Genomic DNA, 23,566 nt, shown 5'->3' with positions numbered 1-23,566 from the left:
TAATTAGTTGCAGGGGGAGTGCCAGGAATGCGGTACAGGTTAATACGTAAGGACAAGTTACAGTCCAGAAATTTACCTGAACTATAGTAAGAAAGAGCCTTGTGATCAATCTCCTATCACCCCAAAATAGAGAGACCATCAGCCCTAGGGAACTGCTAGTTTATCAGGTAGTTATGGTAGTGGTTGTCCAGATGTCACACATGGTGTGTCATATAAACCTCTCCCTCAAGTGGTTGTATTGTGGTCTTTACTACAGCTTAAAGGCTCATACCTAAATTGCTAATGGAAGGCAACAAGCTTCAGATATCTGTAACAGCAGATTCATATGAAGAAGAAGAATTAAAATATGGATAGGTAATTTTCTCATATAAATGATCTGATATTGTATTTTATGAAAACATGAGAGTTGGATGTGAGGAAAAGAAACCTTTGGTTATTTACAACATCTTCTTTCTAATGCAGCGATTGATACAAACAACTAGAGTTGTAACTCTGTGGATGGGACAGAAAGAGAGCAGAAGAGAAAAGAAAGGTTCTTGAGAAGGAGGTAATATCAGTTTGTTTTAGCAAATGGCAGATAGGTTTCGCTGAGTAAGGAAGAGATTCTCTTTATCTCAAACCAGACACATCCTCCTCACACAGCAATCAAAGCCATTGTATGGGATATTGCCAGTTGGGACATGTTTCTCACACACAGATTAACTTTCCAGTGTACAGAAGTAAAAGCTGCTGAAAGTAACCATTTTCAGTGATTAGCAAGAAATCTTTGAAATTTGGAAGTGGAACAGTCATATTAGGCAATGAAAATCTGTTCAGACTTGTTTGAGTTATGGTCTGTTGAAAACTGCCCTGTGTTTTCTGTGCTTTGCTCCAGAGAGCAAGTGAGAACTTCAGTGACAGAGGTTGGCAGTGAACACGCACCCATGCATTTTGCTTCCTGATCTCACTCAGCATTGCAGCTTCAGCCAAGGCAGATAAATTATTTCTGCTTCCACCATTCTTCTAGCACTATCATCAACATCCACACAAAATAATGCCATCATTTTAATAGAGTTTTCATCTGTAAACTGTTTATTCAGTATCTATTAACTCAGCCCATCACTATGTTCTTTGTATATTTCTGACCTCCAAATTCCTTTCTTTACTTCCTCTCTACTGTGAGTCTTGCTGTATCCATTTCACAGACTATCATTATCTTTCTGATTCTTAATACATACATAGTTCAGGCTCCAGATTAATAAATAATTTAGATGCAAACTGTCTAGGATCCATTCCAGACTCTTGAAGTTTTGGTTGGAAATACAGTTTGCAAAAAATACTACTTCTTAAATCTTACAGTTCTTCACAGATAAACATAGCCTTGTCACTGCTTATAAATCAGCAGTAGATGGTAAAACTGTTAAGGAGAACACAATTGAAAGAGAGAAGCAATGTGGAAAAAAATACATTTTTTAAAACACCATAATTAGATAGTGTGAGTTTACAGAGTATTCAAGTAAGTATGTTCTTAATATAAGCTCAAAACACTAATGACAATTCTGTAAACACATTTTAAGAGGCAAATGTATTCAGTCTGACATTCCAGAATAGATTCATGACTACATCAATGGGTAAATATTGTCATTTTTCTACTAAACTTTAACAAGGTAATTTCTGCTGAATAAAATTTGAAAGTAAATAAGTTTAGCTGATAATGACTTCATTTCAAAACTTTATCTAGAGTAGCATAGTACGGAATTTTCATAATAGCAGAAATCTGAAAGAAACTACTATACTGTTGCTAGAATTCACATAATTGATTTCATTTCTTCCTGAAAAAACAGAAACTTGTTGATGTATCCCTAGACTGATAATAACTTACCTACTTCGGAAATGAGTCTCCAGTCTTTCCTTTTTCTGCTTTTTTTCCTTTCAGCTGTAGTTGAGTACATTATTCAGCACACAAACACTGTTTTGCTGGTTTAGATAAGATTGGCAATTTACGTCCAATTTTTAATGAATGCCTTTATAAGCATTGAAAAATGTTACCTTGTGGCCTATATAAACACTGACTGCCCAATAGTCATCTTGCCAGAATCACTCTTGTCAAAACTAGCACAAGGAAGATCAGATGAGAGAAGTTTTACCACATGGCATTCACCCTTTAACACCAAGTGGTCTTTGAGCTTGAGAGAAAATCCTGTGAATACGCTGATAACCACAAAGAGATAATTAGCAAGCACAGCTAATTCTCTTTGGTCAGTAGCATTTTCCAAAAAAAGGAAGCAGAATGCCCATGCATATGCCACAGCTCATCAGATAGCTACAGGAGCTGCCTACAACCTGGCTTCTAACATGGGTTACCAGGTGTGGGCTGGGACACTTTCACTGGGCCTAGGCATAGAGGGTTTTTTATCTAGCATATAAATGTAAATGAGTATATAATATATTTCTAATCAAAGAGTTAATCTGAGGTCACAATAATTGTAATGATAGCGATCTTCCTACTTCTAATCTTGACATCGCTTGTTTGAGGGAGTCACTTGGTGTTTGTAACCAAGAAGAAAGTCAAACCTTTGTACTTAATTTCATTGATATTAGTGAAATGTGAATCGTGAATGGTATGAATATGACTACTGAAAGGAATCCTCACCCTCAATTTATACTCTACATTTGTTGAACGAAAAACCACTTTTTGTCAATTGACTCTTTGGAACTTCAGCCGCAAGTGTTTTTCTTAACTGAAAACAGCAAGCCTTTTTCAATGATACTAATTGCTGTCTAGAAGTGGAGAGTGTTTGTCTCCTACTCCTTGTTCATACTGTTACAGGCTAGCAAGGCTAAAAGAGTAGATAATCAGAGCTTTCGTTGCAGAACTGCAGAATGTACAGCAGGCTGCATGAATACATTCATCTTCAGATGTCACCCATGAAAAGCTATTTCACTCATTGAATTAAAACTCACTGCAAAACATGAAGTACAAAATTAAAACCTATTACCTCTCTTTTTATAGAAATACCATGAAAAAGGACATCTGAAAATTTAAAAGCCCCTGGAACTTCTTAACCATCCCATTTATAAGACCCCATCAACATTTCACATGAGAGGTTCCTGTCTCAAAGGATGAATTCCGTATCATAGGAATGATCAGATTTTACTCAGGATCTTTTCTTCCAAAATCACAAAAACTGGGTGATTAAAGGCTGAATGAAATGAAATTCATATTACTAATTATTAATGGGCTAATCATTCCCCAAAATCATGATGTGTACGTAATTTATCACAAAGGTTTTGACCAATATTGCAGGCTTTGTTTTTTCTATCATGAAAGCTGTAATTTTAAAGTATTTTACTTCCAGCTAATTTGATAATACATGTGTGATCATGAAATCCAAATGTACAGCATACAGTGCTTGCAACAACATTCTGGGTATCATACTTAACTATAAATACATAAAGATTTCGGAGTTCTTGTTTAACATTGTGCTAAAACTATTTTCAGTTTAAGCAGTGACTGAAAAATACTTTTTTAATAGACAGCTTAAACATACACAGATTGTTTTAGCCCATAACAGAAGTACAATATTTCAAATTACTATTCCATTAAGACTACAAAGATTATTCAACACAACAGTTGTTGTTGCTGTTAAAAGCTTTAATCACATTAATGTTGTCACACCAGTCTTCTCAGCAGCCAGAACTTCAGTGTGCATTGACATTTAACACATCACAAAATAAATGGCTATAGCGTTTGTAGAACTTTTTTCAAGCAATTCCCTCATTCTTTCCCCCCCAAATTGCCTGTTTGTCTAGAGGCAGCAAGGGAAATTAAATTAGATGTTAATATTCTACCCAAATATTCTGTAACTTCCATCAGTTCCTCCTTAGGAATTGTAAGCTTCTTTCAGCATTTGCTTTTTCTCCCAGAGAAGTCGTAAGTAAAGCCCAAACTTGCTATAATTGGGATTTTCTAAAATAGTGTCATTCTATGTAAATATTCCTAAGTCTGGATTTATTCCCATCCACCAATCAAGAAATAAAAGAACTCCAGCACTTCAGGTTCATAGCAAAGCATTGTCTTTCATAAGGATCTCAAGGTTAAACCCACAGGGTTGGAGACCTGAACAGCAGCTTTGCCCTGCCAAGTGTTTGTTGTCTTCGTGTTTCCAGACAGACCCCATAAATTTAAGTCTGGAGCAGAGAATAGGGGCCTCGATATAGAAAAGCAGGCCTTTTGAGATATTTTCACCAAGAACTAGGTTGTAGTGGTATTCTTCTCAGAAATGAGCCCAAAACATGTGGATGCTTTATTATTTCCAAACCAATAAAGTTAAGGAAATTCAGAGTTAAAATCAGACTGAAAAGTAAACCCCAAAAAAGCACAGAAATAAATAATCCAGACACCTGAACTACTCATTGTGCTATCATGCAAAAACCTCACAGAGAAAATAAGCAAAGCAGCATTTGTAGAAAACGGGTCCTTTTTTATTACTATTACTTATTGTCACTGGAGAAGAAAACAGAAATGTTTTCAGACACACAAACCCTTCTTCAGATTATTTTGTTGAGCCGGGGTGCTGGAAAGTTTCCCTGCTCTTCCTGGAAATATTGCTTGGATACTAAGAGACAAACCTCTGGTTTGTATAAATATTTCCACGAGGCCATCACAACTCCAGCAGTGTTTGTGTCATGGTAGTGCCTGTGTCCCCACACTAGATCAAACAAAGGCAACGCTAAGTCTCCCTTAGCCTACTGGCCGAAGCAGAAAAGGAAGAAGGGTTAACATTAAAGTTGCCTCATATGTTTCATAATACACGTTCCAGGTACAGGCTGAAGTTCACTGAAGTACTTAGTGTACTTCACTGTAGATGGCTGGTTAAACCTTAAGTCTGTTTTTTGATGGAAATTCCCATTCTTATTTAAATACTATATATGACTATTAAAAAAAATCTTTACAGTAATTCTTTATACTTTAAATGCAGGTTGCTGCTGAATGTTAAAAATCTCTGATCAGGCCCTTCAAAATCACGGCACAGTCCTAGAATAACAAAATTCTAAAAACTATTCCAGTCTTTCTAATCTTTATTTTTTCTAAACATCATAGAGCGTGTTCATTTTGTATGTCCTTGCATTTCTACTGAAATTATTAAAGCTCTTTTTTTAAGAAAAAAGCAAGTTACATACGGATTGATTGAGTATACAGTTGTTTGTCACATCTAGGCCAATCCAAGGCAAGTAAGTATATATCCAAATCTTTTCCAAACCTCTGTGTTAAGTTCTTTCATCAGTCCTTCTGTCTCCCCTTTTGCTGGCGCTTTTATTTTGTACAAAGCACACATATCTCCATACACATTCCTCCTTCTTCCAGATATGTCTTTCTAGTGTTCACCTCTCTTCTACTTTTTCTAATAAGTATATCTCATACAAAGCTTTTCAAAAGAGCTCTAGGAAATTTTAGTAAGTTTTGCCATTGTTTGTAACTGAAAACTGATTCATCAACAAAGGTGCAATCTTCTGCTCTCTGGATTTCTTAGAGTTGTCCTCCATGTGTGTTATTTTCTATTGCTCTTAGGGCACATCTGCACCAAAGCTATTTTGGTTATAGCACTTTGTCATAAGAGGCTACTACATCCTATTTTTTTCCAGTGATCTAATGGCTCTCTTTAAGAGCCATTGGTGAATCTGGGTTTATCAAATACTTCAGAAGACTGATGCACTTCTCAGAATAATCACCTAACCATAAGCAAGATACAATTTCAGTCCTATTGAGAATAACGGCAGCTGACTTTTGAAAAAGGGCAGTCCTGCTGGGGATGTTGTGCAGTAGGATGTTCCTCTTCAGCCCTTTTTGAGAGAGAAACTTTCTTATGCAGAATAACAAGAAAAAAATGACATTTTGTGCTAAAATAAAATTTTCAAGGTACATGATCTCTCTAAGATATAGCAAAAAGACAAATTCTAAGCATTTTATTCCATTTTTAAGACTGTTCAGGAGAAACATATGAGGCAGTTTGTTCAATTTCTTAGAGAGCTTTTCCTAAAGTGTGTTTTGATTGAAGGTAACCAACTCGCTCACAAATATTCAGAAAATCCATTCAGTTTTCATGAGTAATACTCATAATCTGGGACAAGCTGAATTCTTGTTTTAAATACACAGCAGAGTTTACTCTTAGATGAAATCACCAGCAGTGGCTATGTAACAGCATCCCAAAAAATTAAGTAACTGGTCGGTCTTTTATGCATGGTGTTGCAGACAAGTTCCTGTGATCCATCTCCTTCTTCAAGCCACTATCCTGACAGAACTAAAGTTAAATCTGGGTCATCTTTTGAAGTGAGATGCTGAAACCCAGTGACGTGAGATAGTAACGCAGAGGCAGACAAAAGGAGCTCTGGATTATTCCAGGTGTGTGGGCAGTGGCATCGCAGACTGGGAATGTGGCTGAAGCTCATTGCAGCTCCCTTCTAAATAGGACATGCAATGTTCTTTTCCATGGGCACATGTCAGGGAGACAGTATATACCCATGCCACATCCTAGGACGAAAGTGATGCCTCACTATAGTTAATCTCTAATCTTAAAAACTAGCAAGAGCACCCAGGTTTTGCAATAGAGACCTTGCTTGGGTGACTATTCCCCAACACAGATTTCTCTCAACTTCAATGTTTAGACACTGCTTTGTATTTGAAATTGTGAAAATCCATTATCTGAAGAGGTTCTGCCAGATAATTCCCTATATTGCCTAAGTTCAGACCTTAAGTGGAGCAGAACAGGTGCAAAGGTCTTTTGCTGGTTTAGATGTTGACATGAGTTCCTTCAGAAAGAATTTCAGTCTCGCTGCATAAAAATACCACAGCGAGCAGTCCTCAGCTGCATCCCTCCAACAGTAGTTTATACTTTGTCTTCCTGTTTCTTCTATTCATATACCTTGGCATATTGCTAAGTCTACTAACATAAATGATATAATTTCCATTGTAGTTGTTCCCATGGGGATGCATCAGGAAATTACTATTTCTAACTTAATTAGTCACAGTCTACCTGATAAATGAAGATGTTCTGAGTTTTACATTGTCTGCATATTCAGGATATTTGAGTTCTCTAATAGTACTTTCTACTTTGAATTAAGATTCCAAGCTCTATATTTTACAACAGTGAGAATAAAAATTCAGACTGCTTTAAAAGTTGCTCAAAGGCAGTTAAAGACCTTCGCATTCTTGAAAGTGTCATTCAGGAATGACAGAATTATTTGTGAGTGCTCTGGGATGATGTCATTTACTTAAGTGGAATCTGGGGAAACAAATTTACACCACCCTTTGAAAATTTGCTGCTGAACATTAGAGTACAAATTTCCCTCTGCACAGCAAAATGCATTTCATACAAGTTCTGCTTTTACTAGCCTAGGTACCTCAGAGCAGAATTTAGCCCACAAAAGTTTCTACTGTGTTATTCGCAAGGTAATGGAAATCTTTCCATGATTTGGTTGGACTACGTGACCTCCAGTGGTCCCTTCCAACCTCAACCATTCTGTGATTTTGTGATTTCAATAGGGGTAAGCCCACTCATTTTTGTAAATTGACATTGTGCTCTAATATTTTATGGTACGTATTGCAAAATATTGTTTAGTGATCTTAAAAATTAGATTTTGCTAAGACATATAAGTTATGTGAGTAAAAATTTAGGCATACCACTCTATACTCTATCACTTTTGCTTGCATGTGTCAAAAAACTCTCAAATAAATTATTAAAAGCATATTATAAATGTCCAGATTAGTGCATTCAAAACAGTTAAAATTAATTGTATAGATCCATGCTTTCTAAGTGCACTGAAAATATGATCCATCAAATTCATCAGGGATAAATTTTAGCCCTGCTTCTGGTCTTGTTTTTTTCCATTCCAAGTCAGGCCTTTTGAATGCTCTACAAATTGTAATCTGACATCATAATTTCAAAGTTTTATAAAGCCATTCCTCATTAAAACCTTCCATATGTTCCCCCATAAAAGATTATGAAGTAACGTGCAGTTCCTGGTGGTCTAGGAAGGACAAATCAATAAAATCGTGTGAGAGAAAAGTCAACCGGTTTTCAGTACTTTCCATAATGGATATATTACAAATAATTTTAGAAAAATTGCTCTAAACCTTCTTCTAGCTTCCCTGAGGAAACACTAGTAACAATAAAAAACAGGTTTTATTTTAGAGTGGAAGGTGCTTCTAACAGAAGCCAGCCTTCTCCCAGACATTGAGTGATAACATTGGATAATTCCCCTATTCAGAAGCAGGAAAACTCATTCTACATTCTGTCCTCTAGTATTTCATTACTAAATGTTACAGTCCCGCCTTCATGAGAGTGCGGTTAGGAGTGAAAACATCCTGAAGTCATTCGGTTGCTTCCTGCCAAACTGAACGCAAAAGCTTATTATAGTCTTGTGACTTACTTCCCTAAAGCCTTCATCTGCAAAGTTCCTAAGAAATTTCTCTTAGCTGTATTTTACACTCCCTGCATGAAAAGCATCAAGACAACTGACTATATAGAAACAAATATCAGTGGGCTTTTTACATTAAATACACTAACTGTGCATTTTTCCTTTTTTTTCCAAATTCTAAACAAAATCTATGGGACAAGAATAACAAACTAAAGTCTTTTGATGGTACTAATAAAGAGATGGTACTGGTAAAAAGAAATAACTGTCAGTAATTGTGACCTCTCTAGAACTTCTCCTTCCAGTTTATTAAATTAAGCAACCAAAGAGCTCCTTTTGAATTTGAAGCTGTTAGATGCCCACCTGCAGAAAGCATTGGATCAGTTCAAAGTATAATAAATAAGAAGAAACAACAACAACAAACAACAGGGCTGAAGAGCAGTCCGCATCTTCCATAGGCTTTCTGATAACCTACTTCAGCCTGGTCGTTAGACACAATGCAGAGACTCTAGAAGCATTCTCCTTTTTGAAAGCAAATCTCCACAAGCTGCACTAAGGTCCCACAAGTACAATTACTATAGTGAAAAAAAAGTGCTTAGTTTGCTCTCAGCAAGGCTCAGGGACCCTGGCACGAACAGAACGAGCTGATGGCCCTGCCTGCCTGTACCTGCGCAATTTAGCAGCTTCAGATGCCACCACCGCGAGTCCTGTGGGCCTAGAGGCTGCCATGGCATTGGCTCAAGTGCTGCTGATGGTAGTGGGGCAAAGGAGCCAGCAGCTGGCAAAGAGGAAAGGGTGGGATGCGGGGCCCTGAGGACGGCTGGTGCTGTGCAGGCACTTTACCTCATACAGGAGCAAAACTGGTGGGAATGTTTGCACTCAAGTCAGCAGACACGAGTGGGTATGTACTGTCATTAACAGAATAAAACTGTGTTTAGTTTTTGTGGAACATTCTTAGGGTCTTCTGCTGGAAGTTTCTGCAAAGTGTCAGCAGCAAAAAATAATGGGTCAGGTTAACATTTCTCAGCTTGCACAATCCCTGAGAGTTTTAAAGTGCAAGTTAGTTCCTTTTAAATGCTTTTTACTATAGCTCACGAGGGCCCGTCCACCCCCCATTCAAACAGAAGTTGTGTCTTTCACTCTAGTCCACTGTATTCCACCAGTATTGCACCAGGTGTGTTTGGTGCCGTTCTCTTCATCCATCCATCCATCCATTCATCCATCTGTTCAGTACTATTGTTGAGCCGCATGGCAGAACGTTCTTTCATAGATCTAGGACTTTTCAGCACCGTTGAGTTGCCACTAGCCCTAGGCTGTGGGATGTGCCTTTGGTGTGGGGAAAAGTGACTTGCTTCTGGCTGGCCATACTGTCGTGATGCAAGTACTAATAAATGTGTGTGAATTAATGTATGTGCTCTGGAGCTGAACTAAGCATATGTATTTCCTTTACCCAGCTATCTACTCTTGCCCTTCTGCTCTGTGTGGTAATATGCTACTAAAACGATGCCAGTTTAGGATGCTATACCAGTGATTTCCCTATCAAATTCTATAATTTGTGGGATGATATTCCCCCTGGAACCACAGATGAAGGTGGAAGGCAGGCTAATTGATTCAGCACTCCCCACTGCCTCTGAGTACAGGCATTTAGCTTTAATAATTGTGAAACACAAGAACTTACGCTGAGTTTTAAACTGGTATCACAGGACTCAGTGTATACTTCATGAACTGTCAGCTATTCAGAGTATTGCCATAACTTTTTACTATTTCAGTGCACTTTTCCAACTAATATCCGTAACTAATGTAGTTTCCCATGTTAAGATGGCATAATGTTCATAGTGTATAACTATGGAGGGGGTAGAGATTGGGGTTTTTTCTCAATAAATCCATGCCTGTAAGCTGCTAAATAAGAGCTGTGTTTCAGGGCACTGAGGATTCATGTCTTAATATTCATGTCTCCTTTTTCCAGTTTAGAACCAGTAAGACCTTATACTAAAAGCTCTTCCCATTAGTGTAACTGCACCCACTGCAAAAATGAGTGTTAATTTTTACACAAAACAACAGAATGGGTGTAAAGCACTAGTCTCTGTATGATGTACACTGAAAGAATGGCATTTCTCAAGAAAGTTGGTTAACTAAAGAAATAATATCCTAACATCTTGAAAGTGTCCAGTGTGGTTGCTTTAAAGAGATTGTTTAAACTAAGCATTAAGATTTATATTGATAGTATACACCTCTAAAAAACAAATATTGCTTTTGCAATTTGGAGTATAAAGCAGCAGGATATAAAGAAGCAGGCATGTTTTTGGTGGACTTTTTCTTTAGCTAAGCATGATTCCAATTTGGAAAAAGAGGAAAGGCTACTTTTTCATTGTCCAATTAAAAAATGGAAGATAGAAGGATAGATAGAAGGAAATGCAATTCTTCTTCATTTATTTCCACACAGAAGTTTATAACATTTCTGAGAAGCTGGTGTTTTCTCTTTAATACCATGCTCCCACCTCCCTTCTTCTTTGTTGTCTTAGCAGAGAGCTTTTTCCCTTTCTGTATCGAACACCATTTTTTGTTGCAGATTTCCTTTCAAATATTTCATGAATGTGTATGCAAACAAGTAAAAATTTGACTAAGCTCCTAAATTACTGTAAATGCCCAAAGCTCTTGTCAAACCTTTGTCCTTCTGGTCATGATTGATGGGACTTATGAGAATTAATTTGCTTTCCCAACTACCTGCAATGATAATCAACTTCCACATACATAGTCATGTAACAGAGCCTCAAACCCTATTCACATTGTGCAGGCAGTAATACCAAAAGCACCCATTTGTTCATTCTGGGGCATATGCTGTCTTTTAATTTAGGAACATGCATGTTTTAAGATGAATGAACTTTCAACCTCTCCTTTGTCTGCATTTTTATGTTGATGGATCCTGATCAGGGGTGAATGTTATCAACCTTGTCCTTTTCAGAAGGTGTTTGTGGACTTCTAGAAGAGACTAAATGAGGTCTTGTTCTTGTAACTCTGTATTCTACTTAATCAGAGACATTTTTGAGGTGACAGTAGACTATTTGGATGGGATTCAGTTGCCTAAAATGACACTAGGTGCCTAGTCCTAGATACCCAACCGCTGCTTTGCCTCTTGCTGCCACTTTCAAAGAGTGCAGATCTCCTGCAGATCTTGTCCAGTCTGCACTTAAATGTGAATGTCTCAGATTTTCTAGAGCATCTCAAATGACACAAAGCATTTATGCTTAAGCAACTGAATCCTACCTTTTAAGTCTGAGAGAAAAACATTATTTGTATGTATTCTTTTAGTTATTTGCTTTTTATAAAGACTCAATAATTTTAGCCCTCTAGCTCTCTTCTTAGTATTCACAGACTGAATTGCTCCAAAATTTGCTGCTCCTTGTTTTTATTTCTGAATATGTACAAAAAGTGAAATAAATTTGGGGTTGTCTTCATTACTTTCTATAACAAAGTAACTTATTGTAAGACTGCTAGGAAATGAGTTATTTGCCATTTAACACCATTTAAATGTAGGAAAATGTCAATGGTGAAGCTCAAGCTGTTTGGCTTTTCTGAAGGTCTGAACATATGGCATGTGACTCAGAGTAGGTGTACTTTGTGGTTGGTATAATTCATATTTTGAAACAGAGAAGCAAAGTTTTATTTGAAAAGTCTTCATACGTTCATTATTTAGCCTTCATCTTTTAAGATGCTGTTTAGTACGAAACATCTTGGAGTTAATGGAACAATTTTCCATTTTAAAATTGAATTTCTGTGTATTGTATTCTGGGCGCTCTATCCAAGATCACTTCTGAAAATATTTTAAAATGAAAGCCATGGAATTTGGAAATGCTTTTACAAAAATGCTAAAGGCTTTTCTGGAGTGGCCAGAGGGAAAACTTTCATGCCTTATCGTTAGCCATCAGATATAATAATACTGCATCCAGAACACTAATTAAATGAATTCTTTTTCCACAGACTGCAGCAGGTCTAATAAATTTAAAGGGCAAGTACATCGAGGAGAAACAATAAAACTCTTGCTTGAAAATAAAAGAGAAAAATTCAAAGTTTTCTTAGGCTATTTAAGTTCAGCTAATACATATGTGTGTTTTGAAGCTAAATTTTCCTCACTGTATTTTTATTAGTTAAAAAAAAATCCCAACTGTTGCATAAGTTTTAAAAGGGCCATTTATTTTTCTCATTGTAGATAAATATTAAGATATTTTCTATCTCCTAAAAGAACAACTATGAAATAGCTGCAAGATGATGAAAACAAACTTGCCATTGCCTACATTTTTGGATGGATGCTTCCTTGATGTACTTGCAAAAATACACAAATTATTCTGATTGTCAATTTAAATTTATTGCAAGGTGGGAGAATTCTGACTCTGTGCTTTTAAGCAAGATGTGTACAGCTCTCATTTCAAATCTGTCTCTGATGCTGGCATTCACTGAGCAGTAACACGAGCTAGCTGAAATGATGTCTCTAGATCTCTGTACATACACTGAAAGCTGAAACAGTGGACCAAATGATAAAGAGTCCTTATTTATCATCACTATAATAGATATGTCACAAGTACTTATTTTAAAAAAGGTGGATGAGATAATAGTTGTTTCCAGAAATAAAACTGTACATTTAGGCAATGAGAAGAATATAAAGTTTATTATATTGAAAGTGTAAAATATGTTAAGCTTCTGGTGAGAGCAAAGCAGAAAGGGGCCATGTCTCCTGTTTTTTGCATGCATCAATATATTGACAGGTGTTGGGAGATGAGATAGAAGCTCTGACTGATGTAGCTGTGCTGACACAGGAGTCAGTAATGTGGCTGCAAATTCTGGTTCCCCTTCTCCCCTTGCCTGACATGACTTTTTTCAGGTGGTTTGTCAGGTGGCTTTAAGATACTAGTATAAAACACAGCATTGCTGGTATAGCTTCACCTCTACTGGTCTCTCTTGGATTTGTATGGAAAATTGTAAAATGCCTGTATGGTAGAATCATTTGGAATGCATTATGAATATCCAATAGGTGCAGTTTGCCTTTGAAATACCAAATTTTTTCATTCCTCCTAGAAGTGCTGGAATTCTCCATTTGCAAAGTATGCAGAAAACAACATCTTTCTGGTTAAAACTGTGTATTGTATGACTTGGTTAAAAAGCATCAAAGACTTTTAACTGCTTTTTATAAGATCTGTTCCAGTGAAACCACTGTTAACTCTGCAGAGATTTGGTTATTCTTTCTTTAAACAGTCAACTTCTTTTATCAGCCAAAGAACAAGTCATTTGATTAATGATCATTTTTATCTCTTTGAAAGGATCCTTTCCGACCATTGGGGTGAAGTCTCTTTCGAGATTCCTGAGGGCGGGATTTTTAAATAGCATCCTGACCTCACATCCAGTGTCAGGGGGTGGATCTTTACCCCCCAGCATTTCCTCTGGTAGGTATTCCAGCCTATTCGCCCACATCGATTTTCCCCTTCACCCTTTGCCCCATCTCTCCACACATCTTAGGGAAACAAAATTCGGTATTGGTCAGACACGGAGATGAGATGTCCCTTCCAAATAAAAAGCCAAACTGAAAGGAAATGGAAAAGATAAATTACTTTTCAGGAACTAGCCATTTTCCTGAATCAATGTATAGGAGAAATTGTGAGGGAAACTGATCTGTAGTTAAGTGATCTACCTAAATATTGGAAGAGAAAGCCTGGTGCCCTCTAATCGTGCACTTCCATGAAGCATGCCTGTGTGCACCAGGGAAACATAACTTTAAAAATGCCTCTATAAAATCCCAGATTTTATGTGAGACTGTGACTTTTCCCTAAAAATTTACATTCCATTGCTAAAACATGGAAACAAAACAAATTTGGAAAGGGAAAATTTAATTTTGTATTGATAGCGTTTAAATCCTTTGTATGCTTCTGTAGTTGTAACTTGTATCTCATAAAAACAGCCTTAACTTTTTTTAATAACTTTTATCACAATTTGAACTACTATAGTTCTCTTAAAATGCATGAGAAAACCCCGTTGCTTTTGTTGCCAGCATGGTATTCTGCACTGCCTCTGGCAAGGTCCCCAGCAGAGGCACAGCTGTATGATGGCACACAGGACCCCAGAAGGTTGGCATAAGGTTGAGTGTAGGCCAAGGATGAGAACACCATGCCAGGTAAACAGGCTGCTATCAGACACTGGGCTGTAACAGGAAAGTACAGGTTAGAAGCATCCTTTCCCAGAAAGCCTATATGTGTTATCCATTCTCTTCTGGAGCCATTAAACAACATCTTTCACCAAAGCTTATAAATGTAGAATAAGTATCTAATATGTATCTTAATTGTAGTTAAAACTGGATCAAAGTTCAGTTCTGTTCTTTTCCAAACTACATATTTCTATGTAAAATTAATCTGTACATGGGCTAACATCACACTTGTATCCTTTCAGGACATCTTGTCTATTATGTTACTTACAGTTTTTCTTAAAGAGGAAAAATCTCTTATGGCAAAAGTAGGGTGAAAATTGAAAAATTACATAATGTTAATGATTTGCTATACAAAAGAAACTGTTCTACTTCTCTATGCCCCATTTTATCTGTTGCAATATTATAGGCCTCATAAATACAACATGATTCTTACTTTTCTTATTTTTAAGTGCTATTATTTCTTTGTTTACTTTCTTTCTTTGAATAGAAGCTTCTCAGCAACTTTGATGTCTTTTCTTACAACTGTTCAGGTGTCTTTTGTCAACAGTTTGTAAAATACTTTCCATATTTTTTTCTCCTTGGGATATCTCAGAGTAATAGCCTTTAGGCTATTTTGGCAGTCAGCATAACAATGAGATTGGTATCTGTAACCAAACAACTCTGTGGCAAAGGAAATAGTCCAGGCCCCATAAAATTCTCTTTTTTGAACACAGTGTTATGTATAGCTTATCACTGATTCTATTAGATTACAAATGGCTTAATTGCACTTGTGAACTGCTTCTCAACTACATACCTACCTACAAGTTTATTTTATAAGGTCCTCAGGACTGTTGTTTTCTGAGTGCTCATAAAGATTTTTATCACATTTTTGGACTTAAATCAGAACGCTTAAATGTGGTTTGTTTAATAAAACTGGTTCATAATTTCTTGCTATTAAATGTCTTTTGCTAAGAATTCTGATTCAATCTGATGAAATATTCAAAACAGGGGAAAAAACAGAAATGCAGCTACATGATGTGCAACATAGACCCTAGCAAGGTAATGGAAATAAATGTTATTGTTTGATCATGTCAACAAAAAAAAAAAAGAGTGAAGCAACAACGCCACAGAAATGGAGAGACTGCCCACCTTCTGGAAAGTGAGGACTGTCAAGTAGTTGAAAGCCAGTGAAGAACTGTGATAAATCCAATGGATGAGATGTGTTCCTCTGAGGAAGAGTCCATGGGGGGGCCAGGTGGCATGAAACTCCACAGTACAAGCCAGAAATTGCTGTCAACAAATGTGCCCTAACAATCTTATCTGCAATGCTGCTATTTAACTCCTCCTTTTTTACTTTATCATATTTGTATTTACATAAACCACAATCTTAATTCTGAATTGCCTCTCTTTGTTACAGAGATGACCAGAGGATGCCATTTCCGTTTCATGATAACTTTCTAAATTGCTAAAACCAGCTTTGCTGTACATGTGAGAAAAAAACCCACAAATTTACTGAATTTTTGCCAAAAAAAAATTCTGTTGAAGGGAGTACTGATCTGGGGTGTGAGAGACTCAGAACTGAATCTCTTACTGTGCATGATTCAGTGGAAAATATAAGTTCATGCTTGAATCCTTAATCGCTTTAGTACAAACAGAGAAGGGATGTACCCTTTGTTCTTTTGTATCGAAAAACACTGCACCAAACACCTGACCTTTTTTCTGAGTATTGCTTTACCAAGGAACAAAGAGACCCAAGGCAACAATGCTCCAAGAAGGTATTTAAGCAGTGATATCTGTGTTAATCATGGCAGCCTCTGGCTGTTAGAACAGCAGTAGGCAAGCAAAATCAAATGCCCACTCCAGTCTGGATGCTGTCTCCAAGGTTTATCCTCTCTCATTAAAAGTGAGAGGATTGCTCTTTGTGTATTGGTACTCGAGGGAAGCATGCTCGATTGCTGCCTTTGATAGCACAGTGACCCCACCTCCATTATCTGAGATGTTGGGGTCATATTGGACAGTAGCTTTCATAAGCCTAACAGAAGTACTTAACATTTAATAACTTTGCTGAATTATAACCTAATTGCTTCACATATAGCTTATGTGTAAGATTTCACTGAATTTAACTACATGGAAGGCTTAAAATGCCGGCATTATTCTGCTATTAGGGCCATTGGGAACAAAGATGATGAGATTTTTTTTATTTACCAAGACCCTTAACTCGAGCTAAGTGGCAGATTTACTTCAAAATAGCAAGAAAATTTATTCCTTACTAAAGACAAAATGCTTTTACATGTTTTTTTCTACAAAATTCCCCACAGATGTTTTAAGTGAAACACAGAACTAAACTGGAAAACCTACTATAAATAAGTATCTGGAAAATAGCTTGGCAAGGCAATGTAACTGTTGGTTTCCTTTTTTCGCTTTCTACTTTTCACTCAATAGTTGGGGAGGGTGTATTTCTTTTACCATTGCACTGACAGTTGACATTCAGTTTTGTGTAATTTGGTGTCTGCTTTTGCACTGTGCAGAGGTTCACTTATGTAAAAAGTATCCTCATTTAGCCAACTTAAACATTAATTTATACTGCTGGCATGGGGTGTTACATCTTTCTGCATAAATAGATTGCCTCAAATGTAGGTGTTTTTTAAGCCTAGACATAACTATGCTAATGCAATAGTGCTTATATTTGATAGTTACATCAAAAGTCTGTCACAGCTCTACAGCCATTTCGCTAGAAGCGAAGCTTTCAGCAGGCCTTGAAATATCTATCCTAGATGTCTGCAAAAACAAGCCCATTTTCAGACAATAGCTTCCTTTTGATTTAGCTATCATTAATGTTACAAACTACTTAGTTTCTAGTTATCCCACCTGTTAGCAGTACAAATTCACATAACTTAGTTGATGTAGGTCTATAATGACAGATGGACTCACATAAGCAATAAGTACTTTTTCTCAAGTAATATCCGTGCCTATATTAAATAGAATTCTTAAACCACTTAGTTTACACTCCTCATCATACTTACACTGGCACGAGCTGTGGAAGCTTACCCCTTCCTTCATAATTACACATACACACACACAAAGATACAGATATATATGTATGTAGTAAAAAAACAAATGACTAAATTGCCAGTGCTGCATCTATTTCTTCAAATTCCAGCTCTTCCAAACTAACTACAGTGTTGTTTTCTCCATTTTGGGGAAATTCTTAGCTTACTACTCTTGCTGTGTATTGGCAGCTCTTGATTTCAGTCACACGCAAAGGGTTTGTTACGTAAATGCATACCCATATTGCCTGGCAGAAATTATGGATAGAAAAATTTATGGTATGCTGCTGTCTTTGAAGAGTGTCAGACAGATTGTTAAGCTTGCTGAGTTGGAAAGGAAGGGAGGGAAAGCAAGTACTTTTCCTACTGTTTCTTTCAAGCTAAACTCCTTTCCTGAGTTTTTCTGTTGACAAGAACAACTAGAGATAGGTGTCAGGCTATGAGAAACTATAGAAAAGTTCCTGCTAAGCAAACCTCCCAGGCCCCATTCATACTGTTCAGTATTCAAACTACATTAGCAGGAGAGGGGGGAAAAAAACATCAAAATCATTCTTTCCATTCACACCTTTCTGTGCACATCAGTGCTGCAATTTGCTTGTGAATCTTCTGATCTCCCCATGTAGTCAGCAGCTGGATCATTGCCCCCTATTTCATTGACAGAACACCTCTCTGAAGCTTCTGTGAAAGTATCTTGATGTGACTTTTTTAATGAAGTATGAGCATCAGTTATTTCCTACCACTTATTTTGCAAGGGTTAATTATCCAGCTCTTTTACATCTTCCTTTTCAGGAAAATGGAAGCAAAGAAATTGGGCTTGATAAAACAATCCACCCCTCTGAACCTCAAAAAAGATATATGCAAGAAATGAGGGTGCACTTACTTCCCAGAAACTTAGAAGTGATACAGGACAGATTGCTCACTGCTGTCTTGGACTAGGTAATGACAGGACTCCTCCTCCACATAAAGTACATTATACAGAGGATATCCCCTTTTCAGTGTTTTACTGCCTGGTTGTCTATAACTGTTTGTCTAACATACATTGTAGTGTTCACATTTATTACAGGCACCTTCTCAAGAACTAAGACATAACTATAGAGTATTAAACCAGATGATTAACAGTTTTCTTTTCCCCCAAATTAATATTTTATTACAATTTCCAAGTGCACCTGAGTGAGCCCATTATTCTTGATATTGTATAAACTGACAATTGAAAGCAAATTGTATTGACAGACCCTTATTGAACAAAATTACTCAACAAGAACCATCAAGGAGCAATTGTTCATAGTGAAACTCAACTATAATTACAGTACTCCAATAATGAGAAAAGTAACTTCTTTTTTTTTCAACTAATGCATTTTTCCCTACTCTGAATTCCAGCACCTAAACTGCTGTATTTGTTGTTAAATGAAAATTGCTAATCCTTTGTCGGTGACTAACAAATTGATTCTTTTATTGCATATGCATTTTCTAGGATATCTGAGCCAAATGGCTCTTTCAGTTTATTCTTTCAAGCCTCAGTGCTATTTCACTGGCATGTCTAGCCTATAAACCTTACAACTAATACATAACAACATGTGTTTTCTGAGGGTAGAAATTCAGATGTATATGGACTTTTCCATTAGGCAGGCAGGAAGCACTTTAGAACCAAAATATGGATGAGCAGCGAATAACATGAATACTGAGAGAGACTTTTTTTTTTGTGCTAGTCCATTAGGATTTAGCTTGAACTGTAGAACTGGGATTAAGCTCTGAGTGTAGGACATGATAAAAGGAGGTCTTTGTTCTCCACCCTTGCTAAATAGCTCATTTCATGCTCAAGATGGTCATCATAAACAATTCCAAACATTTTAGCTCTAGAAGTTCAGAAAAGTTTATTTGCATACGTGGTCATTTTTACATAATATACACTGCTATTGCATATTTTTTAAAATCTGACTACAGAAAATGTGGTAATTTATTGTAACAAGCATGTGAATTGAAGCAAGTTGCTGTTCATTACTAACAGGAGCAGAAAGATAGGAAGAGGAGAGCTGGAGGAGCCTGATGGATACACATAGGAATGTATTTGTAATTAAGCTATACACAGTTACTTTGTTTCAAGATGAAAGGAAAAGAAAAAATCTGAACTTCCTTTTTAGCCTAGCAGTAAAGCATTGGGTGTGAAAGCAGATGCGGAATTATTTGACTTTTTGTGAGGTGGGAGACAGAGGGAATAGTTAACTTGAATAATGTTTAGGGTTTTTTGGTCTGTTTTAGGTAGGAAGCCAGTGAACCTTTACCAAATTCAACTTGCTGAAGTACCATTCCAGGCTCAAATACTGTGTATGGGAAATAATCTGCCTAACTCTGGATTTTGCATGCTAGTATTTAACAAGCCTGTTAGGACGCCTTATACAGTTGGTGAAGACTAGACAGTTGTGGACTGATTCATATGACCTCTTTGTGACTCATAGTTATGAAAATTTGACTCCTTCCCTTGATATGCCTTTTTCTTTCTCAGAAAAAATCTAGAGTTTGCTAGCTATGGAGATGTCTCCATAGTTATGGAAGTTAAGTTATGGCAGATGAATGCTTTTGGTTTTCTTCTTCATGTGTCAATGAGTTTCCATATTTTTCTTACTTCAAGATGTATATGCTTGTCTAAAAACCTCTGCATCTAAATTTTGCTGCTTGACCCATCTTCATTGTAAATATTGGGGTTTGTTCACAATGAAAATCAGAGTTGAAGGAAGAAGCTTGAGAATGTGTGCCTTCATGTCCTGAAGGTACAAAACTTCAAAGAGAAATAAGAAAAAAACCCATGAGAACACAAAAATGTCACCGTGTTAGGTCCAGTGCATCACTTTTTTGTTGGAGTCCTGACTCATGATGTTCTGGGTTTTTAATTTTTAATTTAGCAACTCACACATGTTACAAGCAAAGCTTCCTTTGTGGATTTCAGAATCTCCAGGAGTGCTGATATGTGGCCTCCACTGCTTCTTGAAATGAGAAATTATGCCTTTCTCATGTGTAGAAAGCAGCAAGATGCTCATAAAGGAGGAGGTAGTAGCTCATCAGTTTTCTATAGCTCAGAATTTAAAACTTTATGCAGACCAAAGAGAAATAGGAGCAAAACATATGTGCTCAAATAGGAAATGGAAAAAATACATAAAAGATATTCTAAAGTGCAAGACATGTCACAATCAGGCATAGTAATGAATAATCAAAAAATGCCCTGACATTTCAGAATACGATTAAAATAAAACGTTAACCATGTCATTATACTTATGAAAGCACAAAAATATGTTTTACTGTAACCTTATGTATGCAATTTTTTTATTTGCTTATTTTCAAATTTCTGTTGTAGAGTACTGCTTCTAAATATAACGCACCTATGATAATGGGTAAATTCACAATAGAGATTAAATAAGATTTGTTTCTTATGTCCCATAAGTACCTGTTAGGTATCATGGCATACTGAATATTGATGAAGTGCAGAAGCCCCTGATACACAGACTTAATTTTGTTTAAATTCCTTTACATGCTCTGGGGTCAACAGGGCAAGTGATCCTTGATGCAGTCAGACTCTGAGGACTAATTTTAAGCCAAAGAATATCCCTTGCTCTTTCCACAAGAGGGTGTAGAGTGGTATGAACATTGGAAATGTTCAGAGTAACTTGAGGGTGAAATGTCATTAGATTAAGTGAAATATGCTGAAATTCAGTTATAAAAAAAGTGAGGTGAATTGTTTTGGCTAATCTAACTGGGCAAAAGTATCTCTCTTAAAATGAATCTGAACAGCATCTGTTATTTATTATGGATTTTTTTTCTTGTTCTTTGCTTAAGTGCTAAAGTGAAAGTGCTGGAATCTTTAGAGTTCTAAGTCAAATTTCAAGCAATATAAATCTTATGCCAGAATCAGTTCTATTAAAAACTTACTTTTTTTTTTTTTTTCCTCCCCAGAACATAATTAAATTAAAACTGAGCGGCCACAATTTTTGTGGCTGGTCATTAACAGATTACTTATTGTTGCAAAGAAACTAGTCTACATTCTCCCTTCTTATAAAATGATAAAGGCTGCCGTTAATGCTAGGATTTCTTGGTTTAAAATGGGATGATATAACCTAGTATTTGAGATAGGATAGTCAAAAATGCAGTCCTTGATCTCTGTTCATTGTTCTGACTTGTGATTTTGTCATCTCTTAAACTCTCTGAAGTCAGTATAAGGTGGTCTTTATAAGGCATGGAGATGACACAATGGTTCCAGGGTACATGACCAAGATTTTGATGGAAACATCAGCTGTTGTAATGATCTGTGGAAGTTGTTGGGCAACTGCCATAATTCAGATTAAGTTTTAAGGTGTATCAGTTTATTCCAAGAGCCCAGGCTGGCACACTACCCTCTAAGGATCAGGGGGACACAGAGACAATGCAAAGCCCTCTTTGTGCAGATAAGGTGGTTCCCACAGCTTTTTCTTGCAGGCTGAGGACTTGGTTTTTGTGAAACCTCGGCCAAGTCACTTCACCTCATCTTCTCTTTTCACCGTACTTAGCATGGATTTATCTGTTTATAGGTTAGTATTTGAAAAATAGTGTAAGGCTCTCAAATGAGATGCATTAGATGTACTTAGAATAGTTCAGGCAGCAGATTTCAGAACTGGTCTACAAATACATCAGCTCTTGTTCCCCTCCATGTGTACTTCTGAATTCTAATAAGCCATCTTGCCCTAATGATGAAGGTATTTCTTTTTTATTTCTGGTTATAATATTCATGTAAACATAAGCAGCAGGAATAAACCAGAACTTTCTTCATCCATATTGTATTTGTAATGCTAATAAATATGTAGAAAGAGATAATACAGATAACCAACCCAGCAAATGGAAACTTGAAGAAATTCAAATTTTTTTCAAAGATATGTGGCTGGAAAGTATAAATGCGGGGAAAAAAATCAAAATTTGGGCCAGTTATTGTATTTCTATGGTATAATTTTAGCGACTATTTCTCCCTCACCTACCCCACCTCCAACTAGTGACAAACACCTGTTTCTTCTGGTTTTACCCTCTACTGCACTCCATTTGGTTCTCTCATGGAAAGAGAAGAATAAGAAAACAAATCATGGAAACAGCGCAACTGCTTTCTCTTTACAGTTCCACTTTTCTTTCCTGACAACCTTCCAGAATACCTTTTGCAGGCACACTGGAGGATTGATGTGAATTAGGGATTGCAGAAGCAGCATGCTGGAGACTGCTAAAACTTCTGTTGTCAAAAGCATTCTCCCTTTGTCATGTGAGAAACCAGGAGATCTGTTTGCAGTGCTTGTTGCTGCAGGAGGGGAGGGACAGAAGATTTCAGAACGTCTTCTAGAAGTATACATACAGACTTTGCCTGGCTGCCAAAACATACCAACAGACATAAATTCTTGCCCGTGGGTTACAGGGTAGTGAGTGGAAAAGTATTTAATATAAAATTACAGAAAAGCAGCTCAGAGAACAGTATTTCAGATTGTGTTGATGCAATAAATATTCTTCAGCTAGCAATGACAGCTATATGGCCATAGTTTACTAAAAAATAGACAGTAACTTACGCTCATTCATGTATTTTTTATTTTTATGAATTGATTTTGCAAAGGTATCTTCCCTCGACTAACTAACTTAACTAATGAAAAGCGGTATATAGATACAGGAAAATAGAAAGAGCACTAACAACAAGATAAGTAGGTTATATCCATGTGATTTCCTGTAACAGCAAGATGTTAATGCTATCCTGTTTGCAAACTCTGGCTTCTGAAGTCTCAAGAAGCGGGTTGGAACTGCAACTTCTATTTTTTGAGGCTGCTTGGAACAGAGGGCTTAGACAGGGACCTTCTGTAATCTAAGTCAGTAATGCAAGTGGGATGGCTTGCAGCAAAATTCCCATTGGCTTCATGTGTATTGATGTGGGCTAACAACGCAAAACCTGGCACAATTTTTTTCACTT

General features: G+C 36.8%; 1 protein-coding gene across 1 annotated transcript in view; it reads left to right on the top strand.

Annotated features, from left to right (window-relative positions):
• Positions 1-23,566, top strand: part of EPHA6 (EPH receptor A6) — a 513,140-nt gene that overhangs the window by 415,001 nt on the left and 74,573 nt on the right. Inside the window, exon 13 of the mRNA XM_075034050.1 lies at positions 13,707-13,829. Within this exon, the coding sequence (XP_074890151.1) occupies positions 13,707-13,829 (123 nt within the window). The remainder of the gene's footprint in view (positions 1-13,706; positions 13,830-23,566) is intronic.

The sequence above is a fragment of the Buteo buteo genome, chromosome 8, assembly GCF_964188355.1.
Source record: "Buteo buteo chromosome 8, bButBut1.hap1.1, whole genome shotgun sequence".
NCBI lineage: Eukaryota > Metazoa > Chordata > Aves > Accipitriformes > Accipitridae > Buteo > Buteo buteo.
This window is presented reverse-complemented; position numbering and strand designations above follow the sequence as displayed.